Here is a 25874-nt window from a genome sequence, read left to right as displayed (position 1 = left end):
AGTGAATGTTCCCAATGAGAACACGACAGCAATATAAAAAAAAAAAACTGACGGTGGTTCTAACCCACCACCATTACCAAATCTAAAAAATAGTGCCTGTAAAGTGCCGGAAAACTGCCTCCCATGCCGCCCTAGTGCTTTCACACTGGGGTGGTACACTTGCGGGAACGTTGGCAGCATCTTTGGGGCGGTTTGGGAGCGCTGTATACCCCTTAAAATTAATGGGCAGCCTGAAAAGCACTTCGGAAGCGCCAGAAGAACCCCCTTTCTTTGGGGGTTAAAAATGCCCTGCTAGCAGCCTAAAAGCACCACTTAAACAGCAGTAAAGTGCTGCTTGAACGAGCCGTGCTTTACCTCTAACACCCGGGTGGCCCCAGTATGAAAGGGATCTGAAGCTGAGCTTTTTTTAGTTTTGCATAGATTGGGGAAGTGAAACCAGTCCGATTTTTATTGCTCTGTCTCCACATTCCTGATAGATCGATTCCTCCCCTTGATTTGTTTTGGTGGCCATTGTTAGAAGAACAGAAAGTGATTGGAAATCCAACATTTTATGTTGTTGAGTTGTGGATGGTTAGACACAGGCAGTGATGTGTGCCACATGAGAATAGTAATAGACCCCACAGTTTATAATAGGCGAAAAACGTGAGCAGAAAACATCTTGGAGAGGAAGTAGAAGCTCTGTGTGAAACTGCCGAGCCACAGCCTGAGCTGCTTGCAGACTGATTAGCTTGATTACTATGCTTCTTACTGTCAGGTGCAATGTCAGATTAGGCATTGAAGCTGGTTGTTTAGATGTCCCTGGCAGTGCTTATTGCCATAGCTGGCAGATCAGTGCCATGAAGAGCTGATGAGCAATAGAGGGGAGAAAATGGATTGTTGAACACATGCCAGATACAGAGCAACAATTTCCAAACAGAACTTTATATAGAAAGCCTCCTTAATTTAAAGCTGGTAACTGAATCATAATGAAATGGGCTTAATGGAATACTCAAGTACATTTAGAGTAACGAAACATGAAGAACCAAGTGGTTGTAGGATAGCGATCCTAAATGTGTGGGCTGCCTCACATATCCTTTGCAGCCTTTACGTATCACTTTGGGACTGTAGTGGTGAAATATATCAGCTTTCATTCATTTTCCCTTAGGCAGACAATGGATTATGCAATTTATTTTTTTCCTGCAACCACGGGTCTGTTCATGGGGCAATCCCTTCCGTGGAAACGACTGTTCTTGTGGCGGGGGGCACAGGGAGATGCTGGTGATATTCGCATGCTAAAAATCCAACATAATGGTTGTACCCAAGTGGATTGATGGATCAACTTTGGTACAATCAGCCTGCCCATAGATGGATCGAATCCCGGCTGATCCATCTAATAGCCAGCATTACAGAGAGTTTAGCAAGAGGAGTGAGTTTCTCTTGCGTTTGAAATGGCTGCAGCAGGATGGATCTGAGCCAAAAATTCTATTGTAGTGTTTTTTGCAGCTGAAGTCAGTGAGTCGGAGGAACAACTGAACCACCTAGCATCCATCCATCCATCCATGCCATAAATGAATTCTTCTTCAACACAAAGTGGCACATAATTGTGCAGTGGAAGGAAAATGATAAATGGTTTTCATTTTTTTTTTTTTTTTTTTTACAAATAAATATGTGAAAAGTGTGGCATGCATTTGTATTCAGCCCCCTGTACTCTGATAACCCTAACTAAAATCTAGTGAAACCAATTGCCTTCAGAAGTCCCCTAATTAGTAAATAGAATCCACCTGTGTGTAATTGAATCTCCATATAAATACAGCTGTTCTGTGAAGCCCTCAGAGGTTTGTAAGAGAACCTTAGTGAACACACAGCATCACGAAGGCCAAGAAACACACCAGACAGGTCAGGGATAAAGTTGTGGAGAAGTTTAAAGCAGGGATATTTATAATTTTCCTTCCACTTCACAATATTGTGTCACTTTGTGTTGGTCTATCACATAAAGTCCCAAAAAAATACATTTACATTTTTGGTTGTAACATGACAAAATGTGAAAATTGGTGAGAATAGCCTCAAGTATTTAGGAATAACAAATCAAAATAAAGTACCATCATCCAAGTAAATGTTTGGAGAATTTGAGGAGGTGGAAGTGCAGGGACAGTTGCTGACACTGCCCCATACAGATCCACGTCTAGGACTATCCCGGTACTGATACACAATCACAAATAAATTTGTAATAAAAATAAGTTTAATACATAAAGAAAAAACATACAATCGGAGTTAAAAATGTATACACCACAATTGACTGTCCTCTGACGGGTTGCCCTGTAGAGTTTCTGTTGAAGTGGGGTACATATGGTTTCCTCTACCGGTTTTGTGGTCTTCAGGAGGAAAGGTCTATGGAGCAAACAATACATTTTTAAACAAAGTATACTAAACAAGCAAAATTTAAACCATAGAATTGCATTCAATGTTGAAGCAAGAAGACCTGCTCATCCGCAAACGCTCCTGAAGTAGTGTTTTTTGCTGCAAACCCGGTAGAGGAAGCCATATATACCCCACTTCAACAGAAATTCTGCGGGGGGCAACCCGTCAGACGGTTAATTGTGGTGTATACATTTTTAACACTGTATGTTTTTTTTCCTTATGTATTAAACTTATTTTTATTACAAATTTATTTGTGATTGTGTATCAGTACCGAGAGAGTCCACCAAACTTCCTGTATGGGTCAGCATCAGCAACTGTCCCTGCACTTCCACCTCCTCAAATTCTCCATGACAATATGTGGACAATTTCAAGCGGTATGAATACTTTTTAAAGACACTGTATACTTTATTATTGGCTTTGTGTGGACTGAGCCCTCAAAATCCTTTTTTGTTGCATGTGATAATATAATAATTTTTTGTTTCCAATTTATAACCCAGCATGTGCAAATGATTTAATTATGTTCTGCTGGTGAGAGATTCACCGATAGCTTGCCTAGTGGAAAATGGTAAATTGAATAATGGCAGGGAATTTATTTCCTTTTGCGGGGGCTGTGTGCATATGTTTTATAACCTTATTATTTAGGCTGTGCTAAGTCTAGCAGATCTAAAACCTACATCAGTGGAACAATAAAAAGGAGCGCTGTCTACCACCTTTTATATTTTTACAGAACCGCATATCATTTTTAGAACTACAGGCAGATTTTTTTTAATTTTTTTTTTAATGTTAGCATAAACATGATTATTATCCAGAGCAGGGATATGCAATTAGCGGACCTCCAGCTGTTTCAAAACTACAAGTTCCTGGCTGTCATGCTTGTGGCTGTCAGAGTCTTGCTATGCCTCATGGGACTTGTAGTTCTGCAACAGCTGGAGGTCCGCTAATTGCATATCCCTGATCTAGAGCCATTTCCCCTCTCCCTGCCTGCAAACTCCAAGCAGCGTTCCTTATAAACTTATTCTTTAGCAAGTTTAGGTTCCCTCTGTTACTGACTGGCCATTTCTTCCTAGTGCTTTCCAACTTTAAACAATGACAGAGGCATTAACGTCTGGCTCAGCATAAGCAGCCAGTCGGGGACATTTCTGCACAGAGATTCTACCTGCTGTAAACTGAAGGGATCAGGAAGCATTGGATGGTTGTTAATTAAGAGAGCCTAAACCCCCCTTAAGGCTAAATATTTAAAATGTGTTTGTTTTGGCTGGTGGGAAGCACCCTACCCTAGAGCAGACACCACAAAGATGACACCATTGTTGGCCAGAAAATAATATCTCAATTCTCACTCTTTTAAGGTAAGGGCGCTTCTGTGTCTCCAGACTAAGCCCCTCCAATTGCCACACTTCTATCCAATGATGGGGCCTCTGCTAATAAGGGAATTCTCATTGGACAGGGGAATTGCAATTAGTGGGGCTTAGCCCTAAAATCAAGGAAGTTTTATCTCTTGTAAAATAAATTAGTTTGAACTTGGAGGGTTTTCTAGCTAACAAAGGGAAACGTCAGGGATCTTGTGTCTGCTCTCGGGCCTTTTTTTAAAAAATTTTTTACAATGACTGAGATGATCACATTAAACCACTTCACCCTAAACAGTTCAGTACTGGGTGGAGGGTAATTGGTCACGTTTATGTAGAAAGATGTGCAACCTCTGGAGTTAGAACATTTCTCCCATTATCTCCTCCTGCTGCTTGTATGCTTGTACAGTACATGTCAGATCTGAAGCGACTTCAGTGAGAATAGACTGGACACTCTGACCACCAAATCAACTGGAGCCGTGGAGTGCTGGGAACATCACATTGACTGCTGTAGAGTGAGGGGTGCTGGGAACACCACAGCTGTACAGTGAGCAGTGATGATAATGTCACAGCTGCAGTGGTGAAGTGTAGGATGCTGGGAATGTCACAGCGGCAGCAGTGGAGGGCCGGGGCCCTGGGAATGTCACAGCAGCAGCAGTGGAGGGGCAGGGCGCAGGGAATGTCACAGCGGAAGCAGTGGAGGGGTGGGGCGCAGGGATTGTCACAGTGGCAGGAGTGGAGGGGTGCAGGGAATGTCAGTGGCAGGAGGGGGGGGTGCAGGGAATGTCACAGCGGCAGCAGTGGAGGGGTGCAGGGAATGTCACAGCGGCAGCAGTGGAGGGACCCTGGGAATGTCACAGCGGCAGCAGTGGAGGGACGCTGGGAATGTCACAGCGGCAGCAGTGGAGGGACGCTGGGAATGTCACAGCGGCAGCAGTGGAGGGACGCGGGGAATGCCACAGCGGCAGCAGTGGAGGGACGCGGGGAATGCCACAGCGGCAGCAGTGGAGGGACGCGGGGAATGCCACAGCGGCAGCAGTGGAGGGACGCGGGGAATGCCACAGCGGCAGCAGTGGAGGGACGCGGGGAATGCCACAGCGGCAGCAGTGGAGGGACGTACGCGGGGAATGCCACAGCGGCAGCAGTGGAGGGACGTACGCGGGGAATGCCACAGCGGCAGCAGTGGAGGGACGTACGCGGGGAATGCCACAGCGGCAGCAGTGGAGGGACGTACGCGGGGAATGCCACAGCGGCAGCAGTGGAGGGACGTACGCGGGGAATGCCACAGCGGCAGCAGTGGAGGGACGTACGCGGGGAATGCCACAGCGGCAGCAGTGGAGGGACGTACGCGGGGAATGCCACAGCGGCAGCAGTGGAGGGACGTACGCGGGGAATGCCACAGCGGCAGCAGTGGAGGGACGTACGCGGGGAATGCCACAGCGGCAGCAGTGGAGGGACGTACGCGGGGAATGCCACAGCGGCAGCAGTGGAGGGACGTACGCGGGGAATGCCACAGCGGCAGCAGTGGAGGGACGTACGCGGGGAATGCCACAGCGGCAGCAGTGGAGGGACGTACGCTGGGAATGCCACAGCGGCAGCAGTGGAGGGACGTACGCTGGGAATGCCACAGCGGCAGCAGTGGAGGGACGTACGCTGGGAATGCCACAGCGGCAGCAGTGGAGGGACGTACGCTGGGAATGCCACAGCGGCAGCAGTGGAGGGACGTACGCTGGGAATGCCACAGCGGCAGCAGTGGAGGGACGTACGCTGGGAATGCCACAGCGGCAGCAGTGGAGGGACGCTGGGAATGTCACAGCGGCGGGAGGGACGCTGGGAATGTCGCAGTGGTAGCAGTGGAGTGGAGGGTGCTGAGAATGTTGCAGCAGTTGAGGTAGGGGTGCTGGGAATGTCACAGCGGCAGCTGTGGGGTGTGTTGGGAATTCACAGCAGCAGACCCTGGGATATGGAAGCTGGTATAAACATTTTACATTTGGTTTGATTTGCAGTCTTGGCTTTTTTTTTGCTGCTGCACAGTAATGTGAGTTGTGGAGTCGGTGTGCACAGCCAATAAGAGCACAATTTGCATTACTGGAATGATCGGGGAACCTGGGAGGGTGTTAAGTGCTTATTATTATTATTAATCTTTGATAGACCTGCAGTTGTTCCATCTCTTTATTTCTTCCTTCCTCCTTTCTCTGTCTCACTGTCTAGCTGTACAGTTCTCGCCTTTCCTATCAGCCGACTGTCCTTGGAGCTGGATCCACTGAGCCGTGCTACCCAGTGGCTTTAGCTGCTGGAGTGAGCGCTACCCTTCCACACCAGGTAGCCCTCTGCGGAGGAAAGGGGCACACTGCGTGCATGGGGCGAGTGAATGGGCATCTCCGCGCCTGCCTAAGTATTAGCAGGAATGAAAAGTAATGTTTTTGTAATGAAGTATTGTTCTATAACCGTTTTTATGGCACCAGAGGAATGCAAGGGTTATTTTGCCGAAGCTTAAATCCTTCTTTATTAAGTTGTAAATCCTTCATATTTGTTTTCATACCATTTTAAAATTTATATAAATGTTTTCCTTTCAAAATACTCTATCACTAATCATTACACAGACCTTAATGGAAACCTATAGTGAAGGGAGAAGGTTGGCTGTTATCGCTGAGCTCATATTCCTAAAATACTAGTTCTCTGTCATTCTGATCCAGTGGCTTCAGTATGCTGATTAGCAGACTTAATTTTTTTACTTTCTTGTTTGTGTGCTTGTTCCAAGTCGGTGGGGTTGAGTTACTAAAACTAGAGTGTAAAAAATCTGGTGCAGCTGTGCATGAAAGCCAATCAGCTTTTAGGCTCGATTCACACTGGAGCGTCCTGTCGGCCATCTGACAAGTTGCGCTCCAGTGTGAATATATACAATAAATCGTGAAGCATTTGCAACACTTTTAGTTCTGATAGCGACTCATGCACCAAATCCAGGTAGATGTACAATGTGCCACTTTTACATTGTGGTGCAATGCTGTGCCAAATACAAAATAACATACCAAGAGTTCATATGTTACGAAAGTGGAGCTGATTAAGACCAACTGTCTTTTGGTGTAAAGAGAGAACTTGGAGCCGACAGATTTTGCGACTGTGTCTCTCATGAGTTCTAAAAGTAAGGCAGCGCAAGCCAAACTCTGTACAAGTTCTAGATCGGTGGATAAATTTGGCGCATTCTACACCACTTTTAAAACACAAGAGACAGTTTCACAAAATCTCTCTGCGCCAGTCTTTGAGTGCCCGGGAGTGTGTTTGTTTTTACCCAGAGCAACCAGATTCTTTATTTCATTTTCTTACCTGTTCTTGGACCTAGAAAGGTGGGATCTGATCAGTGGTTGTGAGCAATACAGAAAATCTTAGATGAAGTCCTCCAATTAATTATACACAACAGTCAAATAGCTGGAAATGTGGCCATACACATAGTAAATCATGATTGATTTGGCTGCAAGCAGTCTATCGTCCATTTGAATATGGATCAATGCAGCTGTATTTCATGTTTTGCGATCGACTGAAAAAAAAAATCGCCAAATCAAGGTAATTGCCCCTTCAGGTATTATCGCTGGTGTTCACACCGTCCTAGTTTTAGGAAGTGAAGGGTGTCAGCATAGCCTATGATTAAGCGCCTTTAACTGTGCGAAACACATCAGCTATCATCTGGACCTGTATCTCTGATTGATGTATGGATTAAGCTTCATTCAGTAAAGCTATTATTTTGGAGTTCGGCCGTCCTATTTCCATTCTCTGCCATTTGAAAAAAAAATAAAAAATCAATTGGAAAAAAAGATTCATCGGTGATAAATGTAAATGGTCTATTAAGAATTATTACTGTGTTGATCTGAATTACAGATCTCCTGAAACACAGATATTTGTATGATCTACAAAATTCCACCACAGCAGATCTTGGCAGTGTTTAAAATTAACCAAGCTCCCTATATTGATCGAAGAATATATCTTTGGTTCGTCATTGTAATTGAATTCGGTCAGTTTAGTTTAATTCGCACTGAATGATCAATTGTATGATTTGTGTATGGCCACCTTTTACAGTTTGTTTATTCTTCTTTTTTTTTTTTTTTTTTTTTTTTTTTTAGAAAGCAGACATGGCCTTGGTAGAAGAGCCCGTACCCTGCCAGCATGCTGCAGAGAAGTACCCTTGCTCTTTGTGGGGAAGCTGTAGTCTCTCTGCAGAGATCTGATACATCCCCCTGCTGAGCCAGACCTATAGCTGTGCTTTTTGAGAGCTTCTTAGCAACAGGAGACAGCCAAAAAATTGTCAGGATTTAAGCCTTCCTCACATTATTCAAAATGTGTACCTGTTGAAGAGACTTCCAATCACTTCTGCCTTGGTATGCAGTTTGGGTAAATCTCCTCAATAGGAACACTGGCAGCCTGACACAAAATATACAATGTTGTCCCACTGTGTAGATAATCACACACATCGTGTATTAGTTGGAAAGATTTGACTTTATAATTAAAGTAGGATTCTAACTCTGGGTTCTCTCTGTAGATGATGGTACCAGGAAAAGAGGGCGGATTACCCAACATCACTGCCCAGCCTGCGCATGGTACTCAAGCTGAACGTGATCGGGTTCTCCTGACCTCGCCATCTAATGTAACAGGCACCACTTCCAGCAGGTAATTTATCATTTCACATCGTTGGATAAGTGGAGAATTCATCATTTTTCTTAGGTATTTTTGTGCTCATTCTGGCCTGTCTTCCACAGCGAAGAAGCTGACACCCCATCAGGAAGCAACACTGCTGGACGAAGCAGCTCACCGAACAAGACCCCTCACATCCTCTTCACCCGCAAAGTAGGGGCCTTTGTGGACAAGTCTTCCCCGCAGGTGAATAGAGTAGTATACTCGGTGCCGCTGTCTGTTAACTAAACTTTAATCGATCTCTTATAATGGCATTCCCGGTAGAAGGTTACACACAGTTGAAATGCCTATATACAATGGTTTTACCTGCGAATGGATTTATAATTCCACTCAGCCTGTAACCTACACAGCTCTGCCTTGCTTCATAACCAGAAAGTTGCCTGCACCGGTTTATTTACCGGTTTGTCTTTTACAGCTTCTTGTCACCTGCCTGCTAATTTGATCTGCAGAGTGGTGATGGGGATTCATTATGCAGTGAGCAGCCTGGAAGGTAAAGTGGACATGGCCTAAAAAATGCAACAACAGCGCTGAAACCATGTGGAGCATCTTGCATTCTAAAAATTGCCCCCTTTTTACCCCTTCTTCTATATATACAGATCTTAACTTCTCACAAAGCTAAGATAAACACCCCCCTGGATGACCCAAGATGGCTTTGTTTCTGTTCACAGGTCACCTATGCCAGCACCGATATTCCATTTGCTGTGTTTGCACCCAAGCTTGCTGAACTTGAGGAGAATGACCCCATGGTAAGTTCTTATTTCAGTCAAGGCACCCTTTAAAATTCTGCAGAATCTTTTGCCATTCTAAAATGTAAAAAAGGAAACTAATAGTTTTACACAATGCAGCAATATTCACATGTAAAACAGCCGCCATTAGCGGTGATTTATTCTTCTAAAGCAAAAACACCTTTGCACACAGGTATTGACTAGTATTCCATTGTTTCTCTTCTCACTTACTCATCTAATGTGACCCCAATGCTGACAGGGAGGGGCAATCAAGGATTCTGTGCAAGTGACCAACATCCTCTTTATCAACCAAAGAAGTCCTTGGTTGTTAGAACACCAACAGCAAGAAGGTTGTAATGGTGCACAATGAAAAGTTGTGTAACTAAAAGACAGGCTTCATCCACTTGTTGGGTTGGATACAGTTTTTGGGCAATTTGTAGGCATTTTGCCAAGGCACCCCTGTTGAAATACTGGTCTAGACCACACAGTTAAAGTTTTATACAAGGTACACTTATGTCCCTGGTAACCCCCACCATATGGCTGCAATCACATTCTGTATCGCCGGCCAAGACAAAAATAGCAAGAAAAGTAACTAGTAAAAGGCAGGCTCAACAAGTTCTTTTTTTTTTTATCAATTAACTTTTTATTATTTCCAACAATGCATTACACATCATGCTGAAGTACATCACATCAGTTCCACAAGAAAGAAAATGATCTAACATTGGGGATCTTCTGCCCGTTGAATCAGGTAGAGCCCTCTGGATCAGGTATAGACCAGGTCAGAAAGACTCCTCCACAATCAACCGGGCCAGTACTGGAAGTAAATATACAGCGCCAACCGTCACGTTGTCCAGCAAAGAAGCCCAATAGCTAGTTACTGATTTCAACTAGTTCTGCTAACTACTCACACCTGTCGCTGGTATCAAAGCATCTTTCTATAGGAACCATAGAGCACATGAAAACGAGATCAAAAGAGAATGGAGAATCAAGAAGAGAAAAAAATAAAAAAGGAAAGAGAAAGTAAGCGAAAAAGAAAAGAGGGGAGAGCAAAAAGGAGAGTATAGGAGATAGAGGGAATGAAAGAAGAGAGAGCTGTTAAGAAATAGAAGAGGGACGAGGGATAAGAAGGGGGACAGGGGAAGGGAGAGGGGGGTAAGCACCGTGTGTGGTCTCCGCAGCAAATCACAGCCGGTCCTCTCGAAGATTCCATGGGGTCCAAACCAAATCGTGGGCCTCCATCCGATCCTGTATCCTGGCGGTCATCTTCTCCATTAGTTCCACGTCGTTGATTCTGGTATGGAGCGCACCGAGGGTGGGGGGGCTGTACTTTTTTCCAATTTAGGGCAATTAAACACCTCGCCGCTGTCAAGATATGTCTGGACAGTTTCTTTCGGGACTTCGTTAATTTAGGGAAGGGGATGCCCAACAGGAAATTTTTGGGGTCCAGTGCCACCTGTTGGTCTAGGACAGTCAAGAGGCGCTGGACCTCTTCCCAAAAGGGGGTTACGAGGGGGCATTGCCAAAAGATGTGGAACAATGTACCCCTGTGGGTTAAACATCTCCAGCATCTGTCGGAGGAGGTGGGGTAGATGGCGTGTAGAACGTCCGGGGTCATGTACCAAAAAAATAAAATTTTATACGCATTCTCCCGGTAGAGCGTGCACATAGAGCTTTTGGAGGCCTGGGACCATATCAGCTGCCACTGCTCCTCCGTAAGCTCCCCGCCCAACGCTTCCTCCCACTTGAGCATGTAGGTATGCTTGCCTTTCAAAGCTTTAGGGGGAGCGTTGATTATTTTATAAATGGTAGATATCAATCCTCTCTGGGCAATGCCCGCTAGGATTACAGTCTCAAAAGCGGAGGGCGGGGAAAAACGCAGGTCAGAGGATATGGTCTGGGCATAGTGTCGTATCTGTAAGTAACTGTAAAAACTCTGTCGTGGGAGGTCAAATTTAGATTGAAGGTCAGCGTAGGAGTGCAGTCTCCGTGACCTAGGGTCCACCAGGGTTCCCAGATGGAAAAGATTCCGGGATGACCACGGATGCGACATCGGGAATGTCAGGCTATCTGGCACCTTAGGATGAAATAGAAAGGACGTCAGGAGCGACTTATCCGAGGATAACTCATGGACCTTGGAGAGCTTACGCCATAGGCCCTGCAGGTGTGCCATAGTTCCCAGAAGTTGGGCCCGAGGGATCAAAGCTGCCGCGCTCCAGAGCATACTATTGGGGTGAGCCGGGGCCAGCCAAAGTTTCTCGATTTCCGTCCATCTATTGTATGACTTCTGGGTGAACCAGGAGGTCACTGCTCGGAGCTGGGCTGCCTGATAATACTTAACCACTTGCTTACTGGGCACTTAAACCCCCCTCAGTCCCAGACCAATTTTCAGCTTTCAGCGCTGATGCACTTTGAATGACAATTGCGCGGGCATACAACACTGTACCCAAATGAAATTTTTATCATTTTTTTTCCCACAAATAGAGCTTTCTTTTGGTGGTATTTAGTTACAGCTCGGAGTTTTATTTTTTGCTAAACAAACAAAAAAAGATGCAAAAAAAAATAAAAATAAAATCATGTTTTAATAGTTTGTTATAAAATTTTGCAAACGGGTCATTTTTCTCCTTCATTGAAGTGCGCTGATTAGGCGGCACTGATGGGCTGCATTGGTGGGCACTGATGGGCTGCATTGGTGGGCACTGATGGGCTGCATTGGTGGGCACTGATGGGCTGCATTGGTGGGCACTGATGGGCTGCATTGGTGGGCACTGATAGGCTGCACTGGTGGGCACTGATAGGCATAGTTAAGGCGGCACTAATAGGCACAGATAAGGCGGCACCGATGGGCACAGATAAGGCGGCACTGATGGGCAAAGATGGGCACAGATAAGATGGCACGGATGGGTGGCACGGATAAGTGGCACGGATGGGTGGCACGGATGGGCACTGATAGGTACCACAGATAGATGGGACTGATGGGCACTGATAGGTGGCACTGATAGGTGGCTCTGATAGGTGGCACTGCTGGGCACTGATGGGCGGCACTGCTGGGCACTGATGGGCGGCACTGGGGTGCAGCACCTTTGAGGCAGATTTTGGGTGGCACTGTGGGTGGCACTGTGGGTGGCACTGTGGGCACTGCTGGGTGGCACTGTGGGCACTATGGGCACTGCTGGGTGGCACTGACAGGGGGGCACTTACTTTATTTCAGGATGGCACTGCGGGTGGCAGGTGGGCACTGGCAGGGGGCAGGTGTCCGCTTGAATTGCTGGCCGTGATCGGGACTGATGTCCCGAACACGGCCGCCGGCGATCGGCTTTTTTTTTTTCTCCTCACGCTGTCAGCGCGAGGAGGAATACTAGCCGATTACCGGCTCCGTTCTATCACATGATCAGCTGTCATTGGCTGACAGCTGATCACGTGATAAGGGGTCGGGATCGACCCCTTACACGGATCGGTGATCAGGCGAGTCTCACGGACTCGCCGATCACAGAGAGCGCCGCGCGCGCCCCTCAGGGGGCGCGCAGGCCGCTCGTAACCGGGACGACGTCAATAGACGTAGTCCCGGCAATCTAGGTCCGCGCTAATGCCGTCATTCGGCAATAGCGCGGATCCCAAGTGGTTAATAAGGTCCGGAAACGCCAGACCCCCGTCTGAGTGGGAGGCTGTCATAACAGAGCGAGGAATTCTATGGCGTTTGTAATTCCACACGAAATTGAGCAGATCGGCTTGCATTTTTTTCAGATGATGGTAAGGTACGGGGATAGGAAGGGTCTGGAACAGGTAAAGGAGTTTCGGAAGGATCGTCATTTTTACCGACGCTATCCTACCAAAGAGGGAAATTTGGTGCTTCCGCCATCGGGAAAGTAGCTGCCTGATGGTGCCATACAAGGGCGGGAAGTTTGCCTGATACAGGGAAGCAAATGTCGGAGTAATATGTATCCCCAGATATTTCAAGGAGGAGGTTTTCCAGTGATATGGGAAAGTGGATCGAAGATGATCCACCTCCAGGGAGGGAATGTTCACTGGGAGGGCTTCTGATTTTGAGGCGTTGATTTTATAACCTGAAAGGGCGCTGTATCGATCAAGCTCCTTGTGTAAATTGGGCAGGGACATCCTAGGCTGGGTCAGGGTAAGGATCACATCGTCCGCGAACAGCGAGATCTTGAACTCCTTATCCCTGACCGGGATGCCCCTAATATCCCGGTTCCGCCTAATGGACGCCGCCAGGGGTTCTACACAAAGGGCAAACAACAAGGGTGATAGGGGGCATCCCTGACGTGTGCCATTAGAAACAGAGAAGGCCGAAGAAGTAGCAAAGGGGGTCTTAACCTGTGAGGATGGATTGGAGTAGAGGTGCCGTATAGCCTGCAGAAACGGTCCCCTCATCCCCATATGAGTCAACGTGGCGAACAGGAAGGGCCACCCCAGCCTATCAAAAGCCTTCTCCGCATCCAGACTCAGGAGAAGAGATGGTATGCCCCCCCTATTCGCCACGTCGACCAAATCTATAACCTTCCTGGTGTTGTCACCAGCCTGGCGGAGGGGGACAAATCCCACCTGATCTTTATGTACGAGGGAAGGGAGGACCATGTTAAGCCGCAGGGATAGGAGTTTGGTAAAAATTTTCAGGTCTGCGTTTAGGAGTGCAATAGGCCTGTAGTTGGCACAGAGGATGGGATCCTTATCTGGTTTGGGTATCAGAGTGAGAAAGGAGCGTTGCATATCAGGGGGGACCGGGGTAGTCAGCAAGAATGCATTAAACAGTCTGCACATGTGTGGGAGCAATAGGGGTAGGAACGATTTATAATATTCATAGGGCAGGCCATCCGGGCCCGGAGATTTATGAGCCGGTAATGACTTGATGGTCAATTCTATCTCCTCCTCCGTAATGGGCTTATTCAAGGAGGCTAGGTCCTGGGCTCGAATGGAGGGGATCCCGCTATCCGTCAGGTATTGTTGCATACGTTGGGAGAGCTCCGCCGGCAAGGGGGCACTAGGGATGTCGCGACTGTTGTACAGCTCCTCATAGAAGCTCGCAAACGTGTCCACGACCTCCTTAGGGTGGGAGACCACAGTATTGGTCTTAGTTTTAATCTGGTGCGGAGTGGATAGGAGGTTTTTATCTCTAAGCTTCCTCGCTAAAAGAGAGTGCGCTTTGTTGCCCCTATCGTAAAACGTCTGCCTAATCCTCAAAAGGGTCTTTTCCACCCGACGTAGCGCCAAATCCCTAAGTGCCATGCGGAGCTTCGTTATCTTTCGGAGGGTGCGCAAGGAGGGGGAGGCTTGCATGTCCCTTTCCAATTGCCCGAGCTCCCCTTCCGTTCGCAGTTTAGTGGCCTCGACGTCTTTCTTCAACGCTGAAGAAAGGGCCATGCACTTACCGCGGATGACCGCCTTATGGGCCTCCCACAACGTGGGGAGGGTGACATCCGGGGTCGCATTTTCGGCAAAGTAGTATTTCAAGGCCGAGACCAATTCTGCCTGGGAGGGGAGATGTTGCAAGAGGAAGGTGTTCAGCTTCCAATTATAGGGCCTAACCACCGGGGCACCGAGATCCAGTGTTAGAAGTATCGGGGCGTGATCCGACCATGAAATCGGTAGGACATGGGCGCTCCGGACCGACCGCAAAGTAACATTGTTGGTGAAAAAGTAATCTATACGGGAGTGCAACTGATGGGGGGCCGAGTAATAAGTATATTGCCTATCTACCGGATGAAGAGCCCGCCAGGCGTCGAAGAGAGCATGTCGCCGGGTTAGTTGGCGGAAAAGTTTGGAGTCTCTAAGTGCTTTGGCCGAAGGCGGCCGGGGCAGCGCCGCCAGGCGATCCGCAGTAGCTGAATGGGCCAGGTTGAAGTCACCCCCCACCACCAGGTAGCCGTGGGCCGATTTAAACAGTTGCAGCAGGAGTTTAGAGAGAAAACTGTGCTGACGAGTGTTCGGGGCGTATAGGGTACACAGGGTAATCGGGTGGGATCTCCACGTGCCTTTCAGTATCAGGAATCCACCCCCGGGATCACTGTAATGATCAAGGTAGGTAAATGGGGTACCATGACGAATCAGGATGGCCACGCCCGCCCTCTTATGGGACCCTGAGGATAGATAAGCGAGAGGGAAATATCTGGAGGCAAAAGCAAAAGAACCCCCTTTATCGAAATGTGTCTCCTGAACCAGGACAATGTCTGCACCTGATTGCCTGAATTCCCGCAGTGCCAGATGCCGTTTCTTGTTGGAATTTAAGCCGTGAACATTTAAGGATAAAATTTTAGCCATCGGTCATGTCAGGGGGGGGGGGGGGGGGGAGTGGACAAATTCTCACCCGGTCACCGCCGCTCCGGACGACCGCCAGGAGCTTGCTTGTTCCGGTGGAGAGACCCGACATGGTGCGTCTCGACGTCTGCGGATCCCAGCACGGTGGGGAAGTAGGGAAGGGAAGGGGGGGAGAGAAATAGAGAAAGAGAAAAGAAGAGAAGGTTAGAACAGCAAACAAAAGAACACATATGAAATAGGCAGTCATTATGCAACAAAACATACAACCACATGAGACCATGAACAGGCAACTCGCTCAGGTCTAATCGGATTCCCAGGGGGCCACCCGAACCCGAGGGCCGGGCCTGGCGGCCACATGGGAGTCCAGCTCCCCCCGTCGAACTCTGCAAATGGAGTGGGCGGCTAGAAACGGGAGGGAGTGGAGGAGATGCAAACGCGATACCAATCGCCAGACATCTCCTAGGGTCCCGGACGCATAGCCAATGTGTCTGGGAGGGGAGGGGGTGACACAGAAACATAAGGAAACCCACTGTCCTGGGTCTCCCACGTGAACCAGCCTATATGTAACATGGCACTAAGAGGGCACCTAGAGGGACAGGAAGGGGACTCGGGGGGCTGAACCTGCGGGCAGGTTCGTACTGTCCAGACAGCGGTCTGTAGGCCAACCAACAAACAAAACGGGCCTTATTCCCTTTCGCCACTTGGGCAAACGGAATCAAAAAAGAGAAAAAAGTATGAAAAAAATAGTTACTGCGCTGTGCTTCAGCCATGTCCTTGACGGACGGATTTTTTTGGCGCTTCCCGGTTTCGAGGGCGTTGTCGGGAGGGGACCTTCTGCCACAGTGACGGAGGAGTGGGCTGGGTAGCCACTAGATCCCAATCCGGCAGCTGGGGAGGACGAACACCCAATTCTTCACAGAAGGCGTGGAGGTCCTCAGGAAACCGCAAGGACGCCGTCTTGCCTTGGTGTTTAGCTGTGAGGGCGAATGGAAATCCCCAACGATAAGGGATGGCAGCATCCTGCAACGTACGAAGAAGTGGCTGGAGAAGTCTACGTTTCTGTAGCGTAAGCCAGGAGAGATCCGGAAAGAGTTGGACTGGTGTATTCCGAAAGGTCACCACCCGAGCTAGGCGGGCCTGTCTCATTATGTCCTCTTTAATGTGGAACGAAGTAAGCCTGCAGATGACATCCCGGGGGCTCGAGGTAGCGTTTTTGGGGCGCAAGGCCCGGTGCGCTCTGTCCATCTCAATGAACTTGGTGGGGGTTTCCCCAAGGAGATCATTAAATATTTCCTGCAGGATAAATTGTAGATCCTCTGGGCCGTCCGCTTCTGGTATCCCCCTCACCCGTATGTTATGCCTGCGCCCCCTGTTATCCAAGTCCTCCACATGGCGTTGCATGTCCCTCAGGAGCATACGATGGTCGGCCCCCTGCGTTTGGGTCTTGTGGATCGCTATTTTGGTCTCTTGGATCTCCTCTTCAGCCATCTCCACCCGGTCCGCCAAGTGCTTAAGGCCAGAGTGTAGCATTTGTATTTCCGCTCTACATGTAGATTTGACATCTTCTATCAGTTGCTTAAAGTCCTCTTTAGTAGGAAATGCTTGCAGATAGTATTGCCATTGCGGATGCATGGGCGGCAGGGATGGGCCTCCCGGGTCGCCCCCGGCTTGTTGCAGATGAGGTGGCGGAACTGGCCCGAGATTCTTGGACCCACTCGCCCGCATAGATGGGGCAGGGTCGGCCTGAAGATCCCGCAGCCCCTCACAGGCAGGTACAGGGGCAGGGGGGGCTGGACGGCTCCGTTCCCCCTCCCTTTGCCTTGCGGCATAATCAGTGGGGATCGGGGAGCCACTGCGGTGACGGTGTGGGCTGAGAGCCCATGGCGAGGCCAGCCTCTGGGCCTTGGATGGAGGCGACCTGGTCCCCGGGCTTAATCGGGGCCCCCCCATTCCCCCGGCACGACTGGGACAGCGGTTCACCCGGAGGGGGGAGGGCAGGGAAGTCAGAGTCATCCAGGGATGGGGGGGACCCCACAGAACTGGCGGAGAGGAGGGGGTCTGACGCCGCTCTAAGCAGCCTGGGAAGGGTCATCGTGCACTGTGTGTCCATCTGGGGGGGGAGGGGAGCCGCACTCCCGGTGCTCCTGGCGCCGTCCGGACTCCATGCAGCCCCCTGCCTCCCCCCATCCACCCCCTCTGCCAAGATCCCAGTCCGCTGCGGAGCTTGGGGGGGGCTCCTGACCCCAGTGGTGTAGTCCCTGGTCCCTGGTGTCTGCACACAGCTCCTTTGCCTGCAGGGGGTCGGACACGTGGATGCTAGGCCCGGGTGACGGCGCGGCAGGCTTCAGGCCTAGTCCGGCGGCTCGAGGCTGGACCGGGAACGGGCATGCACTCACCCCTCCAGAAGTCCAATCATCAGCGCCGGAACCGGGCTGCATCCCGGCCTCCCCGGGGTCCACGGAGCGGCCGTTCTGCCGGCTGGATGTCGGGGATGAGGCCCGGGACGTCCCCACGGCCGCGGCCGGCGCCATCTTGGGAGGCCCGCCGGCCGGGGGATCCGTCGTGGAGAAAAAGGCCCGGAGGCCCGTCACAGGTACCGGAGGGGCCGCGGAGGATCCCCTGGAGGAGGCAGAGCGGGTAGCTCTCGATCTGCCCATCGGATGGCGGTGGATCGTCTCTCTAGGTGCCGGTGGAGCTGAGCTGGTGGGAGAGCGAATGGCTTAAGCGTCCATTCGCCTCGACTTCCGGTCACGCCCCTCCTCAACAAGTTCTTAACCAGAACCTCTGTCAGGTATTGTTTCTATATGTACCCCCTTAATAGAGATTCATGCTCTTATTATCCCAGTGAACACTATCACAAGTTCCATTGGAGACACCTGTTTTGATGACTAATGCAGCGTACACACGAGCGGAATGTCCGACAGAAAAAGTCAGACAGGAGATTTTCATTGTATATTCAGATCGTGTGTATGCCCCATCTGAATTTTTACATTGAAAATTCTGACGGACCTAGAAATAGAACATGTTCTAAATATTTCCGACAGAACCAATTCCTATCGGGAAAACCGCCTGTCTGTATGCTGTTCTGACGGACTTAAAACGACGCATGCTCTGACGCAAGTATGAGACGGAAACTATTGGCTACTGAACTTCCTTTTTCTAGTCCCGTCGTACGTGCTGTATGTCACCGCGTTCTTGACAATCAGACTTTGGTGTGATCGTGTCTGCGCAAGACAGTTTCAGTGGAATTCCATCTGAAAAACCAGTCTGTGTACAGGGCATTATGCCCTTGCTTGGGAGATTTCCTCTCCCTTTGGTGTCCCTGGAAGTGAAGGGAATCTCCCCAATAGGCCTTAGATACCGAAAAAAAAAAAAGACAGGTGTTTCACCCTTTCTACACTATGCAAATCTAAAATTGTTTGGGCTGGAGCTACCCTTTGAGTAAATGTGGTGATAGTATTCAGTTTTTGAAATTTTATGATGAAGGTGGAGATTGTGACATCACTGTCCCTCCTCTCCACCTGGTCCAATCAAAGAACACCTTTTATTTATTGCAAAAAATTAGGTGGTGTTCTGTAAATGGCGATGGTGCCATCTGAGGCAGCTGCTAGAATCTAAGCATGATCTGGTAGATCGTTGTAATGGATCTGGTTATCAGTCATTTTCCAGTTTCCCCCGTGTGGTCCCTCAGGTATGAGATATGCATACTTACTTTTTGCCAAGCTATAACTTAAGTATGCAATATAAATAATTCCTGATCTTTAGTATAATTTTTTTTTTATAACATAAAAGATATAAAATCTGATTTGGTTTCCGGTAATCAAAAAACTTTTGTGTTCATGTGCTCCTCTCCAGTTTTAGTAATTTAGTTGTGATGATTTCAGAAGTTGGTTTTATCATGATTCTCTTTCCAGTTGGCTCCATAGAAAGAACATGAGTGAGCAGAAAGATCATTCTAATTCTGAGAGTATCCGTCTTCCACACTTTCTGCCTTTCCTTTTTGTAGGTGATGTGTCCTGACAGTCCCGAGGAGGTGTCACCAGATGCTCGAAGCTTGCAGAGTTCCTGCTCCAGCAGTGAGGTTCCTCAGGATGACTTTGTGATGGTGGACTTTGTAAGTGCTTATTGACACAACATGGTTAAGAGTGTCCCCCACAGAATATGCAACTAATAAAGAAAATATAGATCTCCCTTTTTCACCGGTTCCCATTTCTCTTGCAGCGACCAGCCTTCTCCAAAGATGATCTGCCCATGGATGTTGGGACTTTCTATCGGGAGTTTCAGAACCCACCGCAGCTGAGTAGTCTCTCCATAGACATCGCTGTGCAGTCAATGGCAGAAGATCTGGTGAGGACAGACACTTATTCTACAAGCCAGCCTGGTGGTAGATCTAGCACCTAAAGGTGTGGGTGGAACAACTCCTATTCTGGGATGCCCAGGAGGGTTCAGTAATACAAGAATCCTGAGAGTCCAATCAGCAAGCAGTAGTAGTATTTATGACAGTGTAGTCACTCCTTGATATATTATGAAAAATAAAACAAGTGATGAGTGTGCAACTCTGTTGGGGAAGCTAATGGGAAGAGAATGTGTCTTTTTTTTTTTTTTTTTTCTTTTCTTTGTGGTTGGATTGTTTTGCTCGTGAAGGCAAAGTCCTACTTGGGATTTTTTTTTTTTTTTTTTTTTCTAATTTAAGTTCATAAGATACAAGTTTTGCTGAAACTTACATTTGTTGCCTAGCCATGCACAGTTAAAATCCATATTTGTTAAACGTTTACCCTGCCCCAATGGTTTGTAACTCTCCTCACCTGGCTTGTAATGCAGACACCCCTGCTAGAAAGCACATCTAGGTCCTGGATCGCTACACAGTATACTTCTGAGCTGTTAAAGCTGCTTACTCTGTTTTCACCACACATAATGAGCTTCAGCATGTCATATAGAGCCTGCTTTATTTCCTGGCTGGAGGCTGTCCAGCATCCTTAGCTTATTCTTCTCTGGCCAGCCACTTTCACTCACTGGATATCAGTTTTTGTCAGTCATGGAAGTTCTGCATCCCTTGTGGACGTTGCTTTATGCAGTCTGCCTTGGACCACCCACTATTCCACTGAAATCCTTCCAACATGGAGTTTTGATATTTGCATTACTCCTCCCAAGAGCCAGTCCACTGCTTGCATCGGGGCTGAGAGCTCTTCAGAGGAGTACTGAGGCAGGGGGCTGTGATGCTTTTAGGAAGCTATGTACAGCACCCTTTCAGCCCCTCCCACCAGCCATGATCTATCTGCATTTCATCGAGAAGCAGAGACGCCCAGCGACGATGTCACTGGGTCTACAGCAGTGTTTCTTAACTCCAGTCTTCAAGGCACCCCAACAGATCATGTTTTCAGGATTTCCCTCAGATGAAACGGCTGTGGTAATTACTTAGGAAGTGAAACTGATCAAATCACCTGTGCAAAATAATGGAAATCCTGAAAGCATGACCTGTTGGGGCGCATTGAGGACTGGAGTTGAGAAACACTGGTCTACAGTAAGGTATCAAATGGAAAACAGGGAGGGTCAGGGGAACCTTCAGTATAAATGAAACTGCACCACTTGTGCAGTTGACATTTAAAGACTAAGGGGCTGATTTACTAAAGCTGGTAGTGCAAAATCTGGTGCAGCTCTGCATGGTAGCAAATTGGCTTCTATCTTTAGCTTGTTCAACTAACCGGTTCAGGACCGCCCTGCTCTTAAATCTTCTGGAGTTCAAGAGGTTGTAAAGTCCGTTTTTTTTGTTTTGTTTTTTTGTATCTTAATGCATACTATGCATTAAGATAAAACCACCTGTGTGCAGCAGCCCCCCCCCCCCCCCCCGCCAATACTTACCTGAGGTCCCTCTCTGTCCAGAGAGGTCCACGAGTGTCTCAGCTGTCTGAGATTCTCCCTCCCGATTGGCTGAGACACAGCAGCGGTATCATTGGCTGCTGCTAATCAAGATCAGCTAGCCAATGGGGGGGAGGGGGCATGGTCAGGGCTCTGTGTCTGCTTGGACACAGGGAGCTGTGACTCTGCTTGGGTGCCCCCATAGCAAGCTGTTTGCTGTGGGGGCAATGAACAGGAGGGAGGGGCCAGGATCACAGAAGAGGGATCAGGGAAGATGAGGATCAGGGCTGATATGTGCAAATCCACTGCAACAGAGCAGGTAAGTATATCATGTTTGTTGTTTTTATAGGAAAACAAAACGAGACTTTACAATCACTTTAAGCTTAGACAAAAAACCTGGAAGCTGATTGGTTTCTTTGCACAGCTGTACCAGATTTTGCACTCTCCAGTTTTAGTAAAGCAACTCCCAAATATTCAGATTCTTGCAAAAGCCCAAACCCGATTGGTTCTGCTGACTGGGGGCTTTCCTTTTCATGAATAAAAAAGCCATTTCCCAGTGTACTTAAATTTTCACCCTCTGCTTTTCTCCACAGGATTCCTTGCCAGAGAAGTTGGCTATGCATGAAAAGAACATGGAAGAGTTTGATGCTTTTGTTGAATCTTTACAGTAAGGTGAAGGACCCTGACCTTGGGAGGTGGTTCTGGATGATCTTCCATTGCCTGACCCCTCTGCTAAACTCAAACACTTCCCTGTTGTGCCCTGTTCTGTAATTCATTAAGGAGCACCTTCCAGTCTTCTATATCATCCTTGCAGCCTGGCTGCCGACTTTAAGCTTTGAGCAGTGAAACATGGCAAAGCTTTTTACAACCTGCCTTGTATGCTGAAAACAGAGACTGTTCCTAAAACAAGGGTACAAGAGCCAGGTCCAAGAGTTGTACTGCTGGATATGGAGGCTAGATGAAAGCCAGAAGACGGAGAGCTGTATGGTGTACCGGCCCTTAGTGATCAGAAAAGCACCTCTTATATCTGTGCAGTCTATTTGCTGTAAATATAACGTCACAGACTGCCCCGCACCTTACATGTCCTACATGCATATGTACCATCCCCATTAAGGTAGCACTACAACTGTCCCTCCTCCACCCCTTCTCATTTGTTCTTTTCTCAGGTATACCAGAAAAAAAAGTTTCCCCCTCCAATGCTCACAAAGTGTAGAGTATCCACACATGTTAACGACAATGCTTTCTTCTCTGTGTCCCTCTAACAAAGGCAGGCTATAGGTAATGCAGTTTTCTTTTCTGCAACCATGGATTGCAAAATTGCTTGATCTCCCCATCAATATAGTCATTGTTGATGGGGGGAGGAATCCCTCTTACGGAGCCATTGTGTTCTTCCGTTCCTGCTGGGAGAATACAGTGACTTTTGCTAACAGGCAATAATCGCCTGTACAAATATGACATATTGGTTGTTCCCAAGTCAATTGTTGAATCTACTTGGGTACAATCAGCCTGTCCATAGATGGTGTGAATCTGTCAGATTAGCAGGGACTGGCTGAGATTTGAACCATCTATGGCCAGCTTTAGTTTCACTTTGTAACTTGGGCCTGACTTTATGACTACACCTCCCCAACTTTCATTACCCTGCCCGTGTAGACTGACTCCTTGTCAGCAGGGCTTAGCTATGATATCAGGCAAGTCCAGCACCAATAACAATGTAAACTTAAAGGACATTTTTAAAACCTAGAATAGGTATCACTCTCTATACTGGAGAGTTTACTCCACGTGCCTACATTTTCCCTGCCATTAAATACAGGCCATGGTGTGTAGAGCCTGCAGTGCAAATCAAAGTGGCGGCTCATCCATTGAGGGCGCAGCCTCCCCTATCCTGGAATGAGGCTTTACTTGCTTTGGCACTCCAAATGCTAGCTACGGTTGTAAGGCATCTTGTTGTGCCTACTCTTATAAAAGGACATTTAAAAAAAAAAAAAAAAAAAAATGGGAGTACAGGTTTACTTTACTTTAAGAGATTGAGAATTCAGGCTGCCATTACAAGTAATCCTTCCTTTCCTCTTAGATATATGACATTACTGAAGATGCAGCAGGATTGAGATCCCTTTCTTAGTATCACAAGGTCTCTGTTGGCAAAGTTGGGTTTCCTGGTGACATGGTCTTATCTAAGTTCCTGTGAATGTTTTCATCACCCACATATTAAGATATCAGTTTTGGGTGGAATTGGATCTATTAACCACAATGAGCCTCATTTATCAAAGTATATGAAATAAATGCTGTAAGCTCACTTCAACTCGTTAATTTATAAGGTGAGAATATTCTCATATTGTTCAATTCACTAAGGCTCGGTTCACACAGGACGCGGCACGACTTGCAGCGCCACGACCTCAGCGGCGACTTGCAAAACGACTTCTGTATAGAAGTCAATGCAAGTCGCCCGAAGTCGCCGCAAAAGTAGTACAGGAAACTTTTTTCTAAGTCGGAGCGACTCAAGTCGCTCCTATTAGAACGGTTCCGTAGTACAGAACGGGGGCGACTTGTCAGGCGGCGAAGTCGCCTGGACAAGTCGCCCCTGTGTGAACCGAGCCTAACAGAACTATCATTTGCTGCCCATTTGTTTACATGAAATTTGCAATTCAAGTCTTTAACCACCTCAAGCTATTTCTGTCCCTGATTTCCCCAGTAAACGCTTTTACTGCACACAAACGCAAAATAATATCCCGTTTTTGGTAAAAATTATGTTGCATTGAATAAATAGACACCAAACAGGTCAAGATTTAAAATTGAGTGTGCCTGTAAAATGGTGACAAACTATGGCACCTAAAATTGTCCATAGGTGACACGTCTATAAGCCTTGGTTCACACTTGTGCAGTTGGTTCCCCCTGTGGGTATGCATGCAGGAACTATGCGCGCATTTACATGTAGGCACAGGGGTGCTTTTAAATTCTTTTAAATCGTTTTTTTATTCATTTTACGCTATCCTTTTTTTTTTTTTGCATTTAAATTTGATTCATAATAGAGGAGATGGGGGAATGGTTGTTTTTCCATGTCCTCTGCTCCTGACCTTTTACCTTTCACACTGCTGTAAAAGGAATTGGGCAGTTGTAAAGCCACCCAGACCACTTAGAAAACTGTTGATTGCTGGCTGAAAAATGATCTTGTAATATCCATTTGCGGACAGGATGTTTTATATACGTACAATGGTCGGCAAGTGGATAAATTCTGTTATTGCCAACCTAAATCTAGCATTATTTTTAAGTGAACCTGTGTCCAAGCTACTGACATTCAAATATACCCAAACCATAAACAAGCTTTCTCATTGACCTCTGTAGCTGCAAGTACCATGGAGCGCTTCATTCTCAAAATGCACAGTAGAAGAACATTTGTTTTACTTCTACTTTTTATTTTTTAGCTGCTTCCCCTCCTAGCAGTGATTTGCAGCTAATACGGCTTCATGGGGCCTGCCGCTACAGAGGTCAGGGAGTTTTATATGTTATTTATTGTTTTAAATCTGTAAAGATATCCTTTTCGTGTTGCTTTAGCATTGGGTCACTTTAAGGTAAAATTAGTATGATAATATTTCAGACTTCACATGTAGTCAAAATAATAGACAAAATAGGGTGTGCACAGTGTATTCAGCTGATCTGTGCAGCGATCCCTATTTTTATTATTATTTTTCTTAACGGCTATTAGATTGTTAAACAGTAGTGAAAGCAGCACATGATCTATGCTATTGTGAATTGAGCCTAGCTTGTAATGTCAGATGGAACAAGAGCAGATTCCAGCTGTTTCCGCTGTCATTTACAAATCTGAATCTGGTTTGCAAACGAGCACCACGTACAGTTCTAACTTCCTCAACTTTGATAAATGTGATTCATTGTAGTAGCCTCACTGCCCCCTAGAGGCAGACATTCTAATTACAGCCCAGCACTGTCATCACACTACTCAATGCTGCCTGACTGCACTTGGCAGCACCAGTTCCTCTCTCCCTGATGCTTTATTCTTTTTGGCAGTTTAAACTTTCAATGTATATATTAAATACACTACATGCAATAACTAATAATAAGGAAACCATGATTGCCCAAAATGGTGACAGCAGAAAGCCTTCTCAGTTTGTAGATAGATCTTATGGAGCTGCCATGTACACTGTAGGGTAGAGAGATCTGCAGGAGTAAGGTTACCAGTCACACACATCATTAAGTGTTTTGTAGGACTCAGTGGGGGGTTTAATGCTGCTACCCCCAACCCCCCCAATATACCAATCTCATACAGTGAGGGGAAATTCAGCACTGTTGTAATAAAAGAGATGTAATTCAGAAATGTATTATAAAATTAAATATATGTATTTACATGACATATCGTGTCTTCTTTTTTCCTTCAAAACTACTGGTTGCTAAATATCAAGCAAAATGCTTAAAGTGTTGCTAAACCCAGGACCCTGCATTCGCTATATCTGGTCTCCCACAGTACACAGAAAATGGAAATGCAATTATTTTAGTAAATATAAACTGATAAATACCTTTTCTCATCATGAGTATATAGCAGTCTTATGACTTCAATCGGTGTCGGGCTGAGCACTGGTTAAAGCTTGCAGGA

General features: G+C 47.2%; 1 protein-coding gene across 8 annotated transcripts in view; it reads left to right on the top strand.

The window, feature by feature from the left end:
- Window positions 1–25632, top strand: part of ATG13 (autophagy related 13) — a 63050-nt gene extending 37418 nt beyond the window's left edge. For 6 of the 8 annotated variants that reach the window (XM_077461558.1, XM_077461549.1, XM_077461584.1 and 3 more), the window contains 7 exons: window positions 5952–6062; window positions 8272–8399; window positions 8489–8609; window positions 9092–9169; window positions 19422–19529; window positions 19637–19762; window positions 21865–25632. In XM_077461558.1, coding sequence (XP_077317684.1) covers window positions 5952–6062; window positions 8272–8399; window positions 8489–8609; window positions 9092–9169; window positions 19422–19529; window positions 19637–19762; window positions 21865–21942 — 750 coding nt within the window. In that variant the 3' untranslated portion in view covers window positions 21943–25632. The remainder of the gene's footprint in view (window positions 1–5951; window positions 6063–8271; window positions 8400–8488; window positions 8610–9091; window positions 9170–19421; window positions 19530–19636; window positions 19763–21864) is intronic. The other 2 variants (XM_077461601.1, XM_077461592.1) reach the window with 1 other exon arrangement.
- The last annotated feature ends 242 nt before the right edge of the window (window positions 25633–25874 follow it).

Source organism: Lithobates pipiens, unplaced genomic scaffold (assembly GCF_037356315.1).
Source record: "Lithobates pipiens isolate NorthernLeopardFrog02 unplaced genomic scaffold, aLitPip1_a1.2 Scaffold_10, whole genome shotgun sequence".
Classification (NCBI taxonomy): domain Eukaryota; kingdom Metazoa; phylum Chordata; class Amphibia; order Anura; family Ranidae; genus Lithobates; species Lithobates pipiens.
This window is presented reverse-complemented; position numbering and strand designations above follow the sequence as displayed.